Source organism: Phyllopteryx taeniolatus, chromosome 9 (assembly GCF_024500385.1).
Source record: "Phyllopteryx taeniolatus isolate TA_2022b chromosome 9, UOR_Ptae_1.2, whole genome shotgun sequence".
Taxonomy (NCBI): Eukaryota; Metazoa; Chordata; class Actinopteri; order Syngnathiformes; family Syngnathidae; genus Phyllopteryx; species Phyllopteryx taeniolatus.
This window is the reverse complement of record NC_084510.1, coordinates 11,018,613-11,037,775: the sequence shown is the minus strand read 5'-3', so window position 1 is coordinate 11,037,775 and position 19,163 is coordinate 11,018,613. Positions and strand designations below refer to the sequence as shown.

Here is a 19,163-nt window from a genome sequence, read left to right as displayed (position 1 = left end):
CATTCACACTTATGGGAAATTTCACACAATATCTCAGATATCTAGGTTCATTCATGAACACAAACGTCTACAGCCTCCCTTCCTGTCTTCCCATCATTTCCCTCTGCCGTACTGTTCACTTTTGCTGAATCAATAATCCTTCATTTAGGAGTTACTGGACACAGCAATCCTGTAAATCAGATGTGTAGATCTGCGGTGTCACTCACTCCATAGGCGTACTCTCTGTGCTGAAGCATGGTGTCAAAGTACCATGCTGGTCTTGGATTATCAATTTACTGTGAGCGTCAGTATCAATGTTACTCAGTAGTTACTCAGTACTAGTCTCCATACTCTCTATTCCATATTTAAGATATTTAATGCCTGATCAAGCAACATTCAAAGTGATTCAGGTCGCCAAGAATTTTTGGGCTTGTTGAAATTCATGACAAAATTTCTTTTTCATTTGACAACTAAAAGCCAGAACTGATTTCAATTCATTAATTCGTTGAATTACAAATAGGTTAAATAGAACAGCAGTGCATTTGAAGCCTCCATATCGAATATTACTAATGACAAAAGCCAAAATCCAGCTATAACTACATACAATGTGAGGAAAGAGAAGATGGGCAATAAGCGCCGAAACAGGACTTGACGAAAACCATGTTTGCACCAAGCAGTTGTTGATCTTTGGCACGCCTCCATTCTGTGCAGAAATAATGCTTTAACTTTATTTTCAAAATACAAGTTTACAAAGTACTTTAATGGGCAGTAAAGTGATTGAAAATTCACCAGTGGCTGTGCCTATCCTTCACCACTTGTGGGGGCATTACAATACGTTCTAACAAACGGTGGTAGGCAATATTAAATAAGCTATTTTAAAGTGTGAAATGATCCAAAGCTTTGTACATTCTCTGTCTTTTATGTACTCTTTCTTCCTGGCTCACCACTGCGAAGCTTTGAGGCAGGGATTTTGTGGCAACTTGTTTTGTAACTGAATTATTCAAGTTATTCTAAGAATCATTACAGCTCCAAAGTAGTGTTGCTCAGAGTTATTTCAGAATTTCAGTTATTGAATTGGAGAAGGTTTTGTGCCATCCCGCAAATGATATCAGAAAGCCATTCTTTTACAACATCTAGGTTTCTATGGTCCTCTGGTAACCACAAAGGTTTGCTCTAAAAGATAATAAAACCAACCAAGTGCAGTGTCCCTGATCCCCAACCCACTGACGAAGCCGGTAAATTAAAATAGCGTGGTAAACGGTGTCAAAAGCTGCACTGAGATCCATCAGAATAATCATTGAGCCCTCCTCTCTATTTACTGTTAAAAGCAGGTCATTTGTTACTCTTGAGGGCTGTGTCAGTGCTATGCCCAGCTCTCAAGAGATTGTTGTTTAACATAAAATCTAAAAGCTGTGTAGAAAGTATGTGTCATATACTGCCCTGCAGTTCCATTATAGTAGCCTGGAGGGCTCTTTGCGTCCTCTATCTCTCCCCCCTCCCCTCTCTGTTTTCAGCACCTGTCTCCAATCAGCCTCATCACCACCGGTATTTAAGCCTGCCTGTTCCAGGAAATCCTCGCCAAAGTATTGAAGTCTCTCCTAGCGGTACCAAGGCCCGCCGTACTCAAGTAAGCCACTCAACTCCTCGTTCCCTTGTTAACTCTTGTCTCTCCTCGTTCCCAGTGTTCCTGACCCACGTCATTGCTGCCAGCCGCCTGTTCTGTTCACTGCCTGCCACCTGTCCACGCCGCCACCTGCCAACACATCAGGACCACCTCCATAACCTTTGCTTAATAAACTGTTCATCATTTTACATCAGCCTCCGCCTGCTCTTGGGTCCAGCTACTTCCCACACGTGACAGAATGGTTCCTAAAGGGTGGAGCTAGACAATGCAGTGCATTGATTGGCTGACAGAAGATGCTATGAAGCTAACGCTGATAACAATAATTCAAAACGTATTCCACCCCCCCCCCACACACACACACACACGCACACACTTAAAGACAACACGCCACCCATAGAGTTTCCATTGCATTGCCACAGTTGGAGGCAGCTCATTACAAAGCCACAAAAAGACACTTGTCTATTAATGTAGTGCTGTGGCGGATGACATCGCTAAACACAAATACCCTCCAATCCCCACATTGACAACTTAGTAGAACATCATTACACTGTTCCTTGCCAAGTAACCTAAGGGTTGTTCCATCCATCCATCCATCCATTTTCTGAGCCGCTTCTCCTCACTAGGGTCGCGGGCGTGCTGGAGCCTATCCCAGCTGTCATCGGGCTATTATTGGTCATTAGTTAAACTTTGGGGCGGAAAGTGCAGAATGTCTTGCTCCGACACATTTTTAGAAATAGGTAGATAAAACATTTACTTGGTGGTTTATTTATTTATTTTTAAACCTGTCCTGATCTGCTGCATGGCCTTGCAGAATGGTGGATCTGTATGCCTTTGTGCTGGAACAGTTTTGCTACAGGGGAGTTTGAAGTACTCCCTCTGCTTATTTTTTATTATTCTGATGTTTATTGGCAATGCAGCCGGACAGAAAAGGGTTTTAGGGGAGAGAAAGAGGGATGGAGTGGACAAGGGGACTGGGGGTGAGAACCACAGCAGAACAATAGTGAGACAGTCTGGATATCTGAACACAAGTAACATTACAACAGTCATTTGTAGGTGGGACACACACACCTGGTGCGGACATGCAATAACTAACCAAGAGAACAAGAGAGGACAGAAAAGGGCAGGACAGGATGTGGGAAAATGAGCAAGGCATTGCTACTGACGAGTGGTGCGGTGGGATTCTTTGTTAGTGTCTAAACACCTCTAAGAACCTGTGTGTTGATATGTTAGTATAGCCTGTTGTTGTTAATGATACCGGCACAAGTAATTAAAGGAAACCAACCAATTAAAGGAATTCAACTTCTGAATAATGGGTGTGTAGTGTGTGATACAGCATGTGGAAACCTGCACAGGGGACCCTGAATGAGATATGAGTGTGCCCAATGTGCGGCGTATGTACAGTGTGAGTACTAAACGTGTAGAATGTGTGAAGTAAGAGACTAGACTCCTGCCGGTCTGGTCTGGGCTGGCCCGACCGCCTGGCCGACCACAGAGAAAAGGGGAAAAGCCCCCCCCCCCAAAACCAACCATAGCCCAGTGACCAGAACAGGGCCAGAAGGCAGGACCAACAGAGGCTGGGGGCGCTGACACCCACCATGCGCCCCAAGTCAGCCGGGGACCCCACACAGCCCGAGGGAGAGAAGGGTGACGGCCACGGGGGCGGGCCCCGGGGTGAGGGAAGAGGAGGGCACAGGCCCGGACGCAGCAGCACGGCACCCAAACCTCCACCCGGAGACCAGGACGAGACCCCTAGACTGGGGCCAACGGGCACCAGCCCGGATGGAGAGGAGCCCCAGGATCGACATCCCCCAGGAGGGCAACACTGACACAGCCATACCCAAAGGGTTGATGGGGGTTGTTTAATTTCAAACTTGATGGGTGGCCAGGCACTCCAGAGACTCAACTATTTGTATACAAAAATCAAAAACTCAATTCGCCATCATATGTCCCCATAAACGGAAGATGAGAAGGATTGGCTGAAATATACATCTGTCATGAACAAAAAATATGCTTTATTTTGATATATAAATCAGCATTGTCACCAAATAGAACTACATTGAATTAGTCAAATGTTTGTCACTTTTTCGCTTTCAAATCTGCTACCCTAAACGACAACGTTGCCCTTTCAGGTTTGACACGTGATGTTAGCAGATGACAGGAAGTTGCTTTGTTTACTAGCTCATGCAGTAGTAGTTCAGCAAAGAGAGTAGTTGTTGCCGAAACGTTGTGTGGCTTTAGGATGTTCCAACGTGACTGGAGAGAGCGTTAGCCTGTTTAAATTCCCAAAGGACAATTGCAGAGAACGCGGGACAAGTGGAAGCCCACAGGCTACTAAGTGTTGAGCAGTGCACATTTCACTCAGGACTGCTTCGAAACGGTACCTGCACTCCAAGAATCTTTTGGATTTATCGTACAGCCCAAGACGAAGGTAAAAAAGATGCAGTACCAGCAGTTTTCAAGCGACAGTGGGAATGTAAAGCTAGTACCAGCGCAGATACGGGACCTTCAAAGTGTACCAGAATGGCTGCGGCGAAACTTGAAAGGGACAGGATGAGTCAAATTTGAAACCTGGTCATATGGAGTCTCACCAATTGACACAATGGACCAACGTTTAACTATTTACCTAGAACATCAATGAAATGATGTCTTCATATTATAGGGTAAATTCTTTAAATGGACTCATGCAAGCCGCTAATATTATACACTAGCTGTGCACGTTGACAGTTTGTACACTAACACCTAAAAAAACAAAAATCTTGATCATATCCATCCATCCATCCATTTTCTTCCGCTTATCCGAGGTCGGGTCGCGGGGGCAGTAGCTTTATCAGGGAAGACCAGACTTCCCTTTCCCCAGCCACTACCTCCAGCTCTTCCGAGGGGATCCCGAGGCGTTCCCAGGCCAGCCGAGAGACATAGTCTCTCCAGCGTGTCCCGGGTCGTCCCCGGGGTCTTCTCCTGGCGGGACGTGCCCGGAACACCTCACCAGGGAGGGGTCCAGGAGGCATCCAAAACAGATGCCCGAGCCACCTCATCAGTACCACGTTCTGTTTTGATTTCAACGGAATATCGCTGATTTCGTCACAGAAGTCAGTGGCACAGTCTTCCTCACGTTTGTCCATGCTTGTTCACAAGCAACTGCCACCGATTCCTCTGGTGAAAGCATTCAACTGTCAATGTCACAACATGGCATCACATTATGACGTGGCTTTTTGAATGCCTAGACGGTGATTTAGTTATCATCACACTCGACAAATTAATTTCCATGCGTTTGATATCATGTGAATTTTTTATTTATTTTTTTAAACTATGTATCACTGAGTTTTTTGAGGGAAGCCATCTCATTTTGCCAACCAAATCTTAATGCACCATTTACAGTGAATAATGGACTACACTCAAAATGTGGACCCTATAGGCATTACATTAAATCTCTCTCGCTCTCTTTTTTGGGGGAGATTTTTGATTAATGATATATCAGGAATCAGATTATAATGAATTTCACTGAACCTGAATCATAAAACATGCAGTATATCAACAGCTTGACAGCTTGTTACATAACCTGGGGAATAAATACATGAACAGTGACATGTAACATGTAGTGACATTCACAGAGATGGTTAAAAGCAGCATTTGGGTGTATTTACAAACGTGTGATATGACAGTTAGGAAGAAGACCATATGAAAATAGAAATTGTGACTTACTATTCAGGCTTAATTTATGGTGAACCATTGAAAGTAGTATTCTCCTGATCAGAGTATAATCAGCCAGTATTACCGGTACAGTTTTGTTTCAAGCCAAATTGGCAGGGTAGCAGTCACTAATAAGCAGATTATGATGTCGTTCCCCAGTGTCTATGTGTACATATTGGCAACATTTGCAATGGTCTTCTACAGCCAGCTCCATCTGTCACCATAGCAATGAGGGCTGGGTTACTGTGGGGGACTGAAAGAAGGTCTCCCTGCAAGTTGTGGTGACTTGCTCACCACTCTACAGTAAAGAAGCGAAAAGCTCTTGTCAACATCCTTGATGTCTGGATGTGACAGTTTGTTTTCATGTGTGCAAACACCGAAAATTAATAGATAAATATACCCAAAATACAGATATGGAACAGTCCTGCATTTTACTTTGGGGAACTATCATGCAAAACACTGAATTTAGTTTGGGAGGGTGATGTATAGCCTCTTGCATGGGTTTTTTAAGGGGTGAGATCCCCTCCTCCCACATACGCAACCATCTCTCCACTCTGGAGACCCCGGTGGAGATTAGCAGTAGAGCATTGTCATGGAAACAAAAGATTTACGATCCACCCAGTAGCTGTTGAGTTGTGAAGACAGAGAGAGATTGGCTGGGTTGAGGAAGACTCACCCTGCCCTGTGCAATAAGAAGTGATTCACCAGCTCAAGCCTCCAGCATCCGGAATGAGCAAAGGTGAATTGTGAGCATTGAGTGACCAGGCGGCTCCCTTACCGCTGCTTTTCAGAACCGCAATGCTGTTGGTTATGGTGCCATTGGAAGGTGCCGTCAGCAGATTTTTTTTATGCAAAGTGGGCAAGAAAGACGCTTCCTGCCCGTACAGTGAATTGATTTCCTGCTTTGGTCTGCATAGGGACTCATCATCAACATTTATCTCTTCTGAGTCCACTCAACTGTCTGCATAACACAGCTCTTGTGATTGGGCATGCCAGTACCTGTAGGTTTTTTTCCATGTGGGTTATATAAAGTTCACATCAGTGACCACACCAAGACCGTTGATGAACTTACCCATCATTTTGCCAATAAGAGCTATGCAGGCAAAGATCCACCTGTTTTTCTCCTACTCAAGGCATACCTCCCGGACAGACAAAGAAAACACACATTACTTTCTTCAAGGCTGCAATCAATCTCTTTTAAACTGCACTTTAGGGTAAAGAGGGAACTAAACAGATGTAAGCAATAGGAAATGCAAATCTGGTGCTGTATTGTAAAGGGTGTTTTGTGAATGAGCGAGCCCAAGAGTAGCATACATATAATCTGAAGGTCTTTGACTTGTTTTCCAGTAATTGACTCTTCATTTACTATTTCATTTATAAAAGACCTGTTTGAATACTTCTGGTTTGTGTTCGTGACCTTAGATTGTTCTCTCTTTTTCTCTGCATTTCTCCATTATAGTCCAAGGCCACAGGCAGCTGCTAAAGCCAAGCAAAATTACCTAACATTCATTGGAGGACCATAACCCTACATGGAAAAGCAGAAACAACAAGGATTCGTGTCCATGACTAATGACATGAGCTACTGGGATACTGAGAGGCTATATTTCAAGAACACCCAAACTAGGTTTTGCTGAGAAAGGGCTATTTAGCAGATGTATGCATCCGTAATGGACCTGCTAAAATGTACACCTATATGGGAACAGAGCAGAGTGGGGGGGGGAAATTAGCATATTGTACAATAGGGACAAAAAGCTAACTACATTACTTCACAGCATCAATGGAGGGAAAATGAGGTCTGAAAATATCAGCACATTAGTGCAGTGTCGGTATTACACTGCAAAGTAAAAAAGTCAACATATTAGTCCTTGCTCAGATAGTTTAAATAACAACAAATAATTGTGAAGCAATAATAAGAGGTTGTGACTATTACTAGTACTCAGATTGCTAAGACAATGGAGGAGGAAAATCCGTGACACGAGCTGATGTGTGGACTGCGAGATGTCAGCAGAAAGTCGGAGAGGGAGCAATGTTGTGCAGAGCTGCCATAATGAGCGTGTGCATACGTGCTGGCCCACGACCACCGGCTCCAATGTGGGCGAATGGGTGGGATGCACAAAACAGCAGGGGCTAGGGGCAAATAGAAACAGAAAAGCGGCAAGAGATGGAAGAATGGTAGTTATCCAAAAATTAAGACTACCAGTTGTCATGGTTTAAAGAAAAAAAACTAATTGGATGCCTGACTTCTCACATTTGCAGTCGACTGCATATTGTATGGGGAGTACATACACATACATGCTGGAAGTGTTGCTTAATGGAAAATAATTCTTTGATGGATGGGAGAAGGGTGTGCAAAAATAGAGAGAAGATGATGTATGTATTTAATAAGCAAAGCTGACATCAGGACGCCAATTAGAGGCCAGTGTGCCTTGCTGCTGCTGCTGGTGAGAGATGGGCTAAAAAGACAGACACCGGAAAGCAGGAGCGTAATTAAGGCACTGTGTTGAATAGATCCCTGTGATATTTTCACATAAATGCTAATCTGTCTATGCATAAAATATACCGTTAAGACCAAAAACAATTTGACGATAGGGAAAATGTGATTTAAAAAATAAATAAATAAAAAATTCTTATTTGTTGGATAGGTATCTTCTGTCCATAAATGACAAGAAAATGGCAAAAGATATTAAGAAATTGGTCTACCGTTGAAAAAGGTCATATGACTAGACTACTACTATAACCTATGTATAATAATATAATACTCTGAAGAATTCTAATCAATTATGCATTGAGAACATTTGGATATGCCTTTGAGAATTGAGTCAATCATTGAAGCTATGTCAAAACGTACACATTGAGCAAATGAAAATTTGTGGACTTAACTATACATCATTCAACTTCTGAATAATGGGTGTGTTGTGTGTGATGCAGCATGTGGAATGAACATTTTATAGTGGATCTCCATGCAGAGTATTGGTCCCAAATGATTTTTTATGTGGTAACAGAACTTTATTTGCTCACGTTATTGATCAACATATACTGTAGTATGGTTGTTACTGGTGGTGAGTGGTCAGGGGCAGGGCCAGCTGGCCTAAACAATATCAGAAGGACTGACGTACAGTACATTTACAACTTCCTTCCATCCATCCATCCATTTTCTATAACACTTATCCTCACTAGGGACACAGGCGTGCTGGAGCCTATCCCAGCTATCATCGGGCAAGAGGCGGGGTCCACCCTGAACTGGTCACCAGCCAATCGCTGGGCACATACAAACAAACAACATACATTCACACCTACGGGCAATTTAGAGTCTTCGATCAACCTACCACACATGTTTTTGGGATGTGGGAGGAAACCGGAGTACCCGGAGAAAACCCACGCAAGTACGGGGAGAACATGTAAACTCCACACAGGCGGGGGCGGGATTTGAACCCCGGTCCTCAGAACTGTGAGGCAGGTGTGCTAACCAGTCATCCAACATGCCCATTTACAACTTAAATCTTAATATGTGTTCCAAGATATTGTATGTATTCATTCCCAAAAGTCTGCTCCCTTCATTTAATGGCGTTCCTCATTGCACTTCTCTTGGATGCACTGCTTCCAGTCTGTGTCTGATAAGCAGATGTTCTATTTCTTGTCCAATCTGATTTCAGCCTCTGTGCGCTTCCATGTCAAGCTAGTCTGTCCAGGGCTTTCAGAATCAGTAGTGATGGCCGGTGTATCTTTAACTAGATTAGCAACTGGACTGTTTCTTTAACCAATCACATTTAAAATCCGACTTCAAGGTAGACGATGACGTTAGCATTTTTCCATCAGAGTGAGAGAAAACTCGTTACATCCAACTTCGACGAGCAAAATACCTCTGTAGAGATCTGCACACATTAATACATTTAATAATCAACATCTCTGGTGAGTATGATGGATTTTATTTGATTATGTTTTTATCATGTTACCAGATAAATATTGACTATGAAATGCTCCAGATAATGTATGTGGCACAGTTGCGTGCTGTTTTTTTTGTTTTTTTTAAATCGTTAAGTGACAGTGGTGATATTAAGAGGTGGATTAAGTCGGGTCAGTCCCTACTGAAGGCCCAGGTACCAAATGCACGACCCGTCGCTGGTTCTCAGTGTACTGTACAGGGTGCAACAAGTTCCATTCTAAGAAGAGCAAGCACAGGAGGCATTATTTAAATTTTTAAAAATGAAAAAGTAAATACTAATTGTGGATCCAGATAATTATACCATCATAATGTACAGTGGTGTTCATTTGGCTAATAATAATAATCCATTACACTTTAGCAATTTTCTAGACACGGATTGCCAGGCTGGCAAACAAAGAAACCAATGCCAATAAGAGCCTTCTGCAGTTAGCATTTCTACTATCGATCTAAGAGGAGCTAGCAGGCAAAATGGGTTGTGATCAAATTATTAGATATAGGTTTTCCAGATATTCAGAAAAATTACATTTTAACAAAGTGCATTTAGCACTGCTAGTTCCATTTCAATGCTCAATTTAGTTCCTATATTCTAACACTACAATCTCCCATTGGAGGACATAAAAAGAGACAAATTCAGTGTCTACATATGCCCAGATAACTCGTGTATTGAGACTCCTCCTTTTAGCACATAAAATGAAACAATGTCTCCTTCACGTCATGGGATTGTTGTCTTGCATGTTAAAGTAAAAAGCACTCACAAGGAAAAGTCAGGGAGGGGAAATTAAAATTAAAAAAAGCAAGAAAACTACATGTGAAGCTGCAGTGTTATTTGGCTGCCTTTCATCTGACCAGCTTCCTTTGACAGTTTCGAGCATTAACAAAGAAATAAAATTAACACATTCACACACACTTACCCACACGTGCACAGACAAAAGGGTTTGGTTGGCTTAACTAGCCCCAAAGCAAAGTATGGACACTGACAGAGAAAAGGGTCCAATTACGTGCATCACACAGCGATTTTTGAGATCTGGAGTTTTGAGAGCCTTGAGAGAATGAAGGTAAAATTCATTGAATTTTATTTTTATCCTCACATCCCGATTCACAGTTGCTTTTATTTAATTAAGTGATTTTGAGCGAGAGCCATTTTCGGTCTAAAACTACAACAAAAGCCAGCTGTGGATGTTGAATTGCTGCATTTACAGGCCAGGTCACCATTTTCACAGTTGACTAATACTGGAAGAAAAACGTCATACGTTCCAGAATAAGTACAGGAATAAGTCACAATGGGTAGCCTGTCTAAAACATGCTCTCAGCGAATAAACAAAAGGAGTCAGAGGACAGATATAAAGGTTCAAGAAGACTTAAGACTTATTGAGAATATGGAAACTCAATCCTTGAAGCACCAACATAGCCTGATATTATATTGTTCTACACCTGTCCTTTCATCTATTTCAAATACGGCATAATGTGATTGTCATTCAATGTACAGTTTTGTACATTCAAATGGTGTGTTTAGTTACATAAAAGATTTAGACAAAAAAATATAAAGGCAGAAACTGTCATGAGGAACGACATTGGTTTCTTCCATTCCTTTGTCACATCCCACTCAAATTTAACCTGGTAATGTTTTATGTACTGACAAAAAAATAAAAATAAATGCCTTCACTCACCTCTCTGCACCAACATGGTGACCTCACTGCCTTTTGGACACTTGCTGAGCAAGTCAACCACCTGGTTGTGAGACATAGTCTGCACGTTCCTCTTGTTCACCTCCACAATGATGTCACCCTCTCGGAGACCGCGGCAGCGTGGATAGTCCACAATCTGTTTTACTCTCTGCCCTCCGCCTCCGAGGCTATCTGCAATGGTGAAGCCGAAGCCCTTGTCTCCTTTCTCCATGTGTACAGTTATGAGCTCTGGTTGTGTTGCAATGGATGAGGCCAATGTGACCACATCGCTTGGGTAGCCATGTTGGGATGAGGTGTCAGACACCACGTCTGCAGTGGGGCTGTGAGGTCGCGGGAGGCCATTGAGGGCCACCCCGCCATTGGTTGAGCCATTGTTGTTGTTCTGACTGCTGTGATTGGGTGGCAAGTCGTAGGTATTAATGGAGGCCTCTTGACCGTTGACAATGATGGGCTCTTTGTTGTCAAGAATTGCGACTGAGGTAACCAGGCTTGTGTTGGGGTCATCAGGGTCAAAGGGCAGTGGGTAACCTCGGCACAGCTCCAGGTTGACCATCGACCCGATTGGGATTGACTGGAAGATCTTCACAACTTGTGCATGGGTGTAGCCGAGCACACAGGTGTCATTGACACTCACTATTACATCACCTTCGGAGGGGGGGGAAAAGGGAGACATTAGCGTGAATCTTTGATGAAGTTGGAACTTTGCATTTGTACATAAACAGCATCCAGGAAATGTAATTAAAGTAGTGTTCCATCTTTGTGATCTTTGATCAATAGAGCACCCTAACCTGTCTCCATCTTGCCATCGAGGGCAGCAGGTCCATCAAGGACTAGACTCTTGATTTGCAGGAATTCATCTGGCTCGTCGCCTCCCACTACAGTGAAACCGAAACCTCTGCGACTCTTTTTCAGCTTGGTATTGATGAAAGTTCCCTTTAGTTCTGATCGGTTCCGGGTAAAGAAAGGCTTTCCTCCTGTTAATAAAACAGTTAATGAAATTTCGATGGAACAAATGTACCATTGCAAGAGCTAAAGTGAATTATTCAGCTTTGATGTTATATTTGTATCATTAGGAAAACAGATTACAAAGTGGCAAAACCTCAATACGAATATTATCAGTATGTCTTTTTAATATGAAGGATTATTATTTTTATTTTTTTTACTTTTCCTATACCTATGGATAATGCACACTATTGAAAATTAAAGATTTTTGGGGTGAACAAATTGTGCATTACAACTAATGACAAAGAAGAAAGGACAAACCAAATCGAACAGAACGGACCCTAAAAGAGTTAATTCTCTACTAAGGTTGTACTGAATAAAAACGACTTGTTTCTGGGAGGTTTTTTTGGAAACATGATGCAATACAGAGAGAAAACAACTAAAGGCCTCCTTATACTCCCGCGGTCGCGCGGCCGACAACGCCCGCAATGCATCACGAATTGCCCCGCGCGGCCCGTCTGCCTAGCTTGACACACACACGTCAAAAATTGTTGCTGCACGTCGAACGCCGCAGAGAGCATCTCTCGTGATTGGTCCGTTTTAGTCACATGCTGTGATGACGTACTCAGCGTGCCCCTTGGTTCTACATACCATCTACGCCGCTGCTTTCTCGATCGATTTTGCAGCAGCATAATTAAACGTATCATCTGGTCATCTTGGTCCATAGCAGACACTGTTCCACGGTCGCCATTGTTGTTGCTTTGTTCCTTGTTACGGAAAGGAAAGGAAAAACGGCTACTGGAAATGGCCAAACAAATGCAGAGGAAACTCCACCCTGTGGTGTCCTAGCCAATACCAGTCATAGTGACACCCCCGACTTGGAGGTGAACTGCAGTACATTTTTAAAACAGCGCCCGTGGGTTCTGCTTGAGTATAAAGGCAAACTACGCGTGGGACAGCCGCAGTGACATCAGCGCGGTCGCTGTCAGCGTGAGTATAAAGAAGCCTTAAGGCAGTGCAGCATTGTGACCAAAGTAAACACTGAAAGAACTGAAAATGCAGTCTTGTGTGCCTTTAAAAATATCAACTCAAGTACTTCATTGGAAAATAGTCATCTGTGCCCCATTACTACAAGATGGCGCCTACCCGTGTGGTCGCCTCGGTTACGTGCTCTCTAGTATTGTCCATGTTTTTGTGTTTTTCATTCGTCTTTGAAGACATTACGCGACTCACTCACACAAGGGAAGACTTGCTAAACATTAGGGAGTCTACCCTGGACTTTTTATTTTACCAACTTTCGCAAATCCGGTCAGAAATTAACATTGCGAAGAGAAACTATGCAGTAAAGTTAGAAAAACAGTTTGCCGCTAACGACTCTAAATCAGTCTGGCATGCATTACAATCGCTAACCAATTACAAGCGACCAACCCCCCCCAAGCAGTAAACAATAAAAGACTAGTCGAGGACTTGAACACCTTCTACTGCAAATTTCACACCCCACACCCACCCAAGCCGCACCACCGACCACCATCACACCTCTGACTTCTGCGTTGATCATCCACAAACAGGATGTGAGACGCATCTTCAAACAACAAAAGGTCAACAAAGCAGCAGGCCCAGACCTTGTGTCCCCATCCTGCTTCATAGTCTGCGCTGACTAGCTACCTCCAGTCTTCACACAGATCTTCAAAAGATCTCTGGAACCGTGTGAAGTACCATCCTGTTTCAAACGCTCCACCACATCCCAGTCCCCAAGAAACCTGCAATCTCAGGTCTGAATGACTACAGGCCTGTCGCCCTGACATCTGTGGTCATGAAGTCCTTTGAACTCCTCGTGCTGGACCACCTCAAGAGCATCACAGGTCCCCTGCTGGAACCCCTGCAATTTGCCTACAGAGCAAACAGGTCTGCGGATGATGCAGTCAACATGGGACTGCACTTCTTCCGAGAACATCTCGATGGCGCGGGGACCTACGTGAGGATCCTGTTCGTGGACTTCAGCTCTGCGTTCAACACTATCATCCCCGAACTCCTCTCCTCCAAGCTTCTCCAGCTCAGCGTCTTGCCTGCCATCTGCCAGTGGATTTACAACTTCCTGACGGGTAGGACACAGGAGGGGAAGCTGGGTGACACCGGCTCATCCACATGCATCACCAGCACTGAGGCGTCCCACTGATGTGTCCTCTCTCTGCTGCTCTTCTCTCTCTACATGAACGATTGCACCTCAACACACCCGGTTGTCAAACTCCTGAAGTTTGCAGACGACAGCACAGTCATCGGCCTCATCAAAGACAGTGACAAGTTTGCGTATCGATAGGAAGTGGAGCGGCTGGAGCTTTGGTGCGGCTAACACAACCTGGAGCTGAACAGTCTCAAGACGGTAGAGATGATTGTGGACTTCAGGAAGGATCCTTCGTCACAGCTGCCCCTCACACTGTCCAACTGCCCTGTGTCAACTGTCGAAACCTTCAAGTTCCTGGGAATTACAGTCTCTCGTGAACTAAAGTGGGAAACCAACATCAGCGCCATCCTGAAAAAGGCCCAGCAGAGGATGTACTTCCTGCGGCTTCTGAGGAAGCATGGCCTGCCACAGGAGCTGTTGAGGCAGTTCTACACAGCAGTCATCGAATCAGTCCTGTGTTCATCCATCACGGTGTGGTTTGGTGCTGCCACACAAAAGGACAAACTCCAACTGCAACGGAAAATCTGAAAAGATTGTTGGTACCCCCCTACCCACCCTTGAGGACTTGCACGCTGCCAGAACTAACACAAGAGCATGCAAAATCCTCTTGGACCCTCCACATCCTGGTCACCACCTCTTCCAGCTTCTTCCCTCAGGTAGGCGCTATCGATCAATAGATCAATAGAAACTAAAACCAGCAGACATTCCAACAGCTTCTTCCCTCTTGCCATTAAACTGCTAGAGGCTAAGTGACTCTCCGTAGTGTGTTTTTATGTCTCAAAAGTATTTTTGGTCAAAATGGCTATCCATTGTTGTACTAGTGCGGCTCTAACTACCGGAGTCAAATTCTTTGTGTGTTTTTGACATCCTTGGCAAACAAAGAGGATTGTGATTCTGATTATTTAGTACTCATACATTATATAGATTTATTAAACACTTAAATACAAAATAAAATACCTTTCAGAGGGCATATTCCTGCGTAATTTCTACGTTAAAAATCATTTTCATTGCTTCTTGATTGTTTGTTACAAATTACAGTGGAAGTTGTGGAACCTTGGGTTACAAATGACCCTATTTAGGAACAATTGGTGGCGGCACGGTGACCGACTGGTTAGCACATCAGCCTCACAGTTCTGAGGACCGGGGTTCAATCCCCCGGCCCCGCCTGTGTGGAGTTTGCACGTTCTCCCCGTGCCTGCGTGGGTTTTCTCCGGGCACTCCGGTTTCCTCCCACATCCCAAAAACACGCATGGCAAGTTAATTGACGACTCTAAATTGCCCGTAGGTGTGAATGTGAGTGCGAATGGTTGTTTGTTTGTATGTGCCCTGCGATTGGCTGGCAACCAGTTCAGGGTGTACCCCGCCTCCTGCCCGATGATAGCTGGGATGGGCTCCAGCATGCCCGCGATTCTAGTGAGGGGAAGCGGCTCAGAAAATGGATGGATGGAGGAACAATTAGTGTTATGTACAATATATATTCGGTTTGCGAACGGTCTTGGTATGGACGAACGGAAGGATCTACAGGTATATTGTGTCTACTCGCGCTGCGTAACGATCTTTGACTTTTTCTTTGCATAACGCTTGGATGTAAGGTGAAACCTAGTTGTCTACTGCACAGCGTAAGGCATAAATCTGTTCTAGGCAGTCATTCCGCCTCAACATCCTCAATCATCCAATCACAAATCTAATAGCGTTTGTGATTGACGTGGTAAAGAAAAATCAATCATTTTACATTTTACACACTATGAACAAACAAACCCACGCCATTGAAAACAGTAGATTCAATGAGTGTTCCTGTTTTGGCCTGTTCAACAACAGAATGCGTTATTTACGTTTTTGTCCCATTGGCACTGTGGGTCCAGTTGGAGGGTCCCTGTAGGTCTCTTGGTGGTTGGCAGTATACGTTGTTAAAGGGGCCCCAGCAAACGTTAAGTCTTCAATCCATTCTGTAATAGAAAGAGGCATATATATGTTCTCTAGCAGAGGCCCAGAAAGGTGAATGGGTGCCCTACATCATGTAAAAATAGGAGTCTGGGACACTGCCTTCATAATGCTGAGAAAAACAGTGGAAAGACGATCTATTATAAGGTTCTATGATAGCGAGTTAGGGCAAAGAGTGAAATGTGAAGAAGAAGTGGTTTAAATAGTATTACATAATTAATTATACAAACGGAAAATTGGCAGTTTGATTTCACATCTCCCCAGTGAGCATCAAGTGTGTATTGCTCAGATTACAACCGGCTGTACAAACGTCATGAAACTTTTACCACCTGCTGTCTCTCGTTTGAATAACAATGCAGAAAAACGGGGTGCCCCATTTCTTCATACCTTCTTTGATTAAAGACCTTGTTACTGTATCACGACACAGGCCAGACTACTACCTTCATTAATATTCCAAGAGCAAGGGGCTGTATAATCAATGCCAGGGTGAAAAAGTGGTTGAAAGCATTGCTTGAAGGTATTGAAGTTTGGTCGAGGGATTGAAGTTTCAGAAGGGCGAAAAGCCATCAGGTAATCGAGTGGAATCAAACAATTTCTGCTGAATGGGCAAAGGTCGGAGCTTGATAGGACAGTTTCTATGCATATACAATTACTCGCTCTATAAGACTTGAATAAGGCAAAACAGCTTCAGTTAAATATTGCCTGTGCTGCTACATCATTAGTTATTATTTTAATCATTAAGAAACAAATTATGAATGACACCGAGTTGGATGCTTTTAAATGAGGCTAAACAGACCTGTCCTCACCTTGGGGAACAAAATATGTACGATTACTGCTACATACAGGAATCCCAACAGAATCCAGAAAACCGAAATTAAGTCCAATTGGCTGCATGACACAGCCTGAAATCAAAGATTTGCCTTTATGAGAGGGCACTTAGCTGGCAACACAAAATTGTATGATAGCAGAATCAGTGTAAAGGCAGGCAGAATCTCTCACGTGCATACATACTCAATCACCCAGATGAATAGAAAGGAAATGATGCCCTTATGGGTCTTGGAAATGAACCTCGGATGTAGCGCTTACCTTCAGGTGGCTGATGGCTTTGCAGTTGAGGCTGTTGCTGTTCCACTTGCCTGCGCCTCTTAGCCTCCAGTACAGGATTCTCATACTGGGTCTTCCTGTTGATATGACTTCAAAAGAAAAGAAAGAGTACATGGTGGTGGAGTTGGAGTGGACAAATGATTAAACGGAAACAAATTAAAAAGAATCAAGTAGGATTTGAAAGATGGGGATTATCATACACGTAACATATTATAAGAGAAGAAGTTACGATGGGAGAAAGTGATGGCATGGTTTTAACACTTAGTAAAACAATAAATATAGTATTTATATGTAAAGCATGCAGACTCATACCCACAACCTGTAAAATGTCTACATCAACCCTGGTCTTGCACCGAGCTATTATATATAGTGTATATAATAACTGATCCTATTAACAATACCAGAATGAAGTATCTTCTTTTGTTTTGCAGCAGTGCATTTACTAATTGTGTGTCAGTGCTTGGTGACTTGTTATACTGTACAGTACATCACTTACTCAACATAGTAGACTCCATACACTGGATCATCTATTTTTTCCCATCCGGGTGGAAGTTCTAAAAGAGAATAAAACAAGACAGTGAGTCTGCTGAGAAAGGGGAATGGCATCAAGTTGTTTGATGACATGTATTGTGCTATTAGAGGCAAGGCCAGTAGGGAACCTTTTGCCTCTGCATTGTATCTATCTGTCAGTCGGTCTCCAAGGCAAACGTGACCCATCAGCATCCCATGCTGTCTGGTTGTGCCCGTGTCTCTGCACACTGCTGACATTTCCACACATCAGATAACAACGGAACAAGACCCCCTTGGGCAGATTGACAAAATGACGCACAAGGGCTGGTCTATAATGTGGTGAGGGCGGTGTTGGGGCATAGAGAGGGTTCAGAGCAAAAATATCCATTATAATGAACACTGTTTAAAATAAGACTTCCACACTTTGAAGTGTGTAAAGGTATTTTTTCAGCAATGCTTTAAGAGTGTAAAGCTGTTTGCAAACAGTGATTATTGGATATCCTCCACTTTCTCGGATACAGATTACACATCACAAACTGTATCCACAAATTTTCCCAGAAGCATCTTTCTTGACAGTTCTGCATATCCTTTACTGTGTATGGGCCATATTATCTTGTCTTTTTTTTTTCTTTTCTTTTATGCGCCTGACTTCAGCTACGTGCATTCTGCCGTCCAGACTTCTGACAAGTGACACACCCAATGTGCGTGAACTAAAAATGTATGTACAACCACCAAAGAGGCCTGACTTATTGAAGTCTGAGGCTAGCTGTAAATAATGGAATATGGAGTTTTCCTGACACTTATGAATGTCACAGAAATCCATTCGGAAAATAAACCACACTTTAAATATGGAAATACTTTCCATTACAGATGTGTCATCACCAGTGGGACCTGTGCACTGCTCCATCTAACATGCTACACTTTGAAGGAGAACGTGTTTTTTTTAAAATTCTGGATAAAGTAAAGCCAATACAAGGAATTTAATCAGAATACTGTGCTTAAGACTCAACAAGTTTGGAGGTCCATTAATAAAAAAAAGGGGGTGTGCCTGCCGTTCGATAGATCAGTGGAGCCCAAAGTTTCTTGTGCCACAGAGCGGGCGAGTCACTTTAACATACAGTATTTGACAACCAACAAAGTAGCAAATAAAATATATCTCCATATCTAACTCACCATTATGGACATTGTAGTGGGAGCCCTGCGCTTTATAAAAAAATTTTAAAAAAAAAAACACTCCAAGCAGTCAGTAGCATATTCTAGCAGAAAAGCTCCTCAGCTGGCACCGATATCTTTCACCAATGAATATCATAATATGTCGACGTTCAGCCGTCGGCGTAATGTGGTAGAGAGACATTACGGCTGTTGAACAGTTGGTGAGCATTATGGACACTTCAACATGGTCACAAGGGCTGAGGTTCAAACCCACAACCTAGGAGCCGAAACATCATAATCTGCCATATTACACATTATCTTCTGATTGATTATCTTATTTTATGAAGCTAATTACCGTGATGGACTTCATAATAATTCAGACAAACACTGTATAATGGAATGTAATTAGTG

General features: G+C 43.2%; 1 protein-coding gene across 9 annotated transcripts in view; it reads right to left on the bottom strand.

Moving 5' to 3' along the window:
• Nucleotides 1-19,163, bottom strand: part of magi1b (membrane associated guanylate kinase, WW and PDZ domain containing 1b) — a 162,123-nt gene that overhangs the window by 32,367 nt on the left and 110,593 nt on the right. For 7 of the 9 annotated variants that reach the window (XM_061785957.1, XM_061785958.1, XM_061785949.1 and 4 more), the window contains 5 exons: nt 17,587-17,644; nt 17,073-17,179; nt 15,878-15,991; nt 11,710-11,895; nt 10,904-11,566 (listed from right to left, as the gene is read on the bottom strand). In XM_061785957.1, coding sequence (XP_061641941.1) covers nt 10,904-11,566; nt 11,710-11,895; nt 15,878-15,991; nt 17,073-17,179; nt 17,587-17,644 — 1,128 coding nt within the window. The remainder of the gene's footprint in view (nt 1-10,903; nt 11,567-11,709; nt 11,896-15,877; nt 15,992-17,072; nt 17,180-17,586; nt 17,645-19,163) is intronic. The other 2 variants (XM_061785955.1, XM_061785956.1) reach the window with 1 other exon arrangement.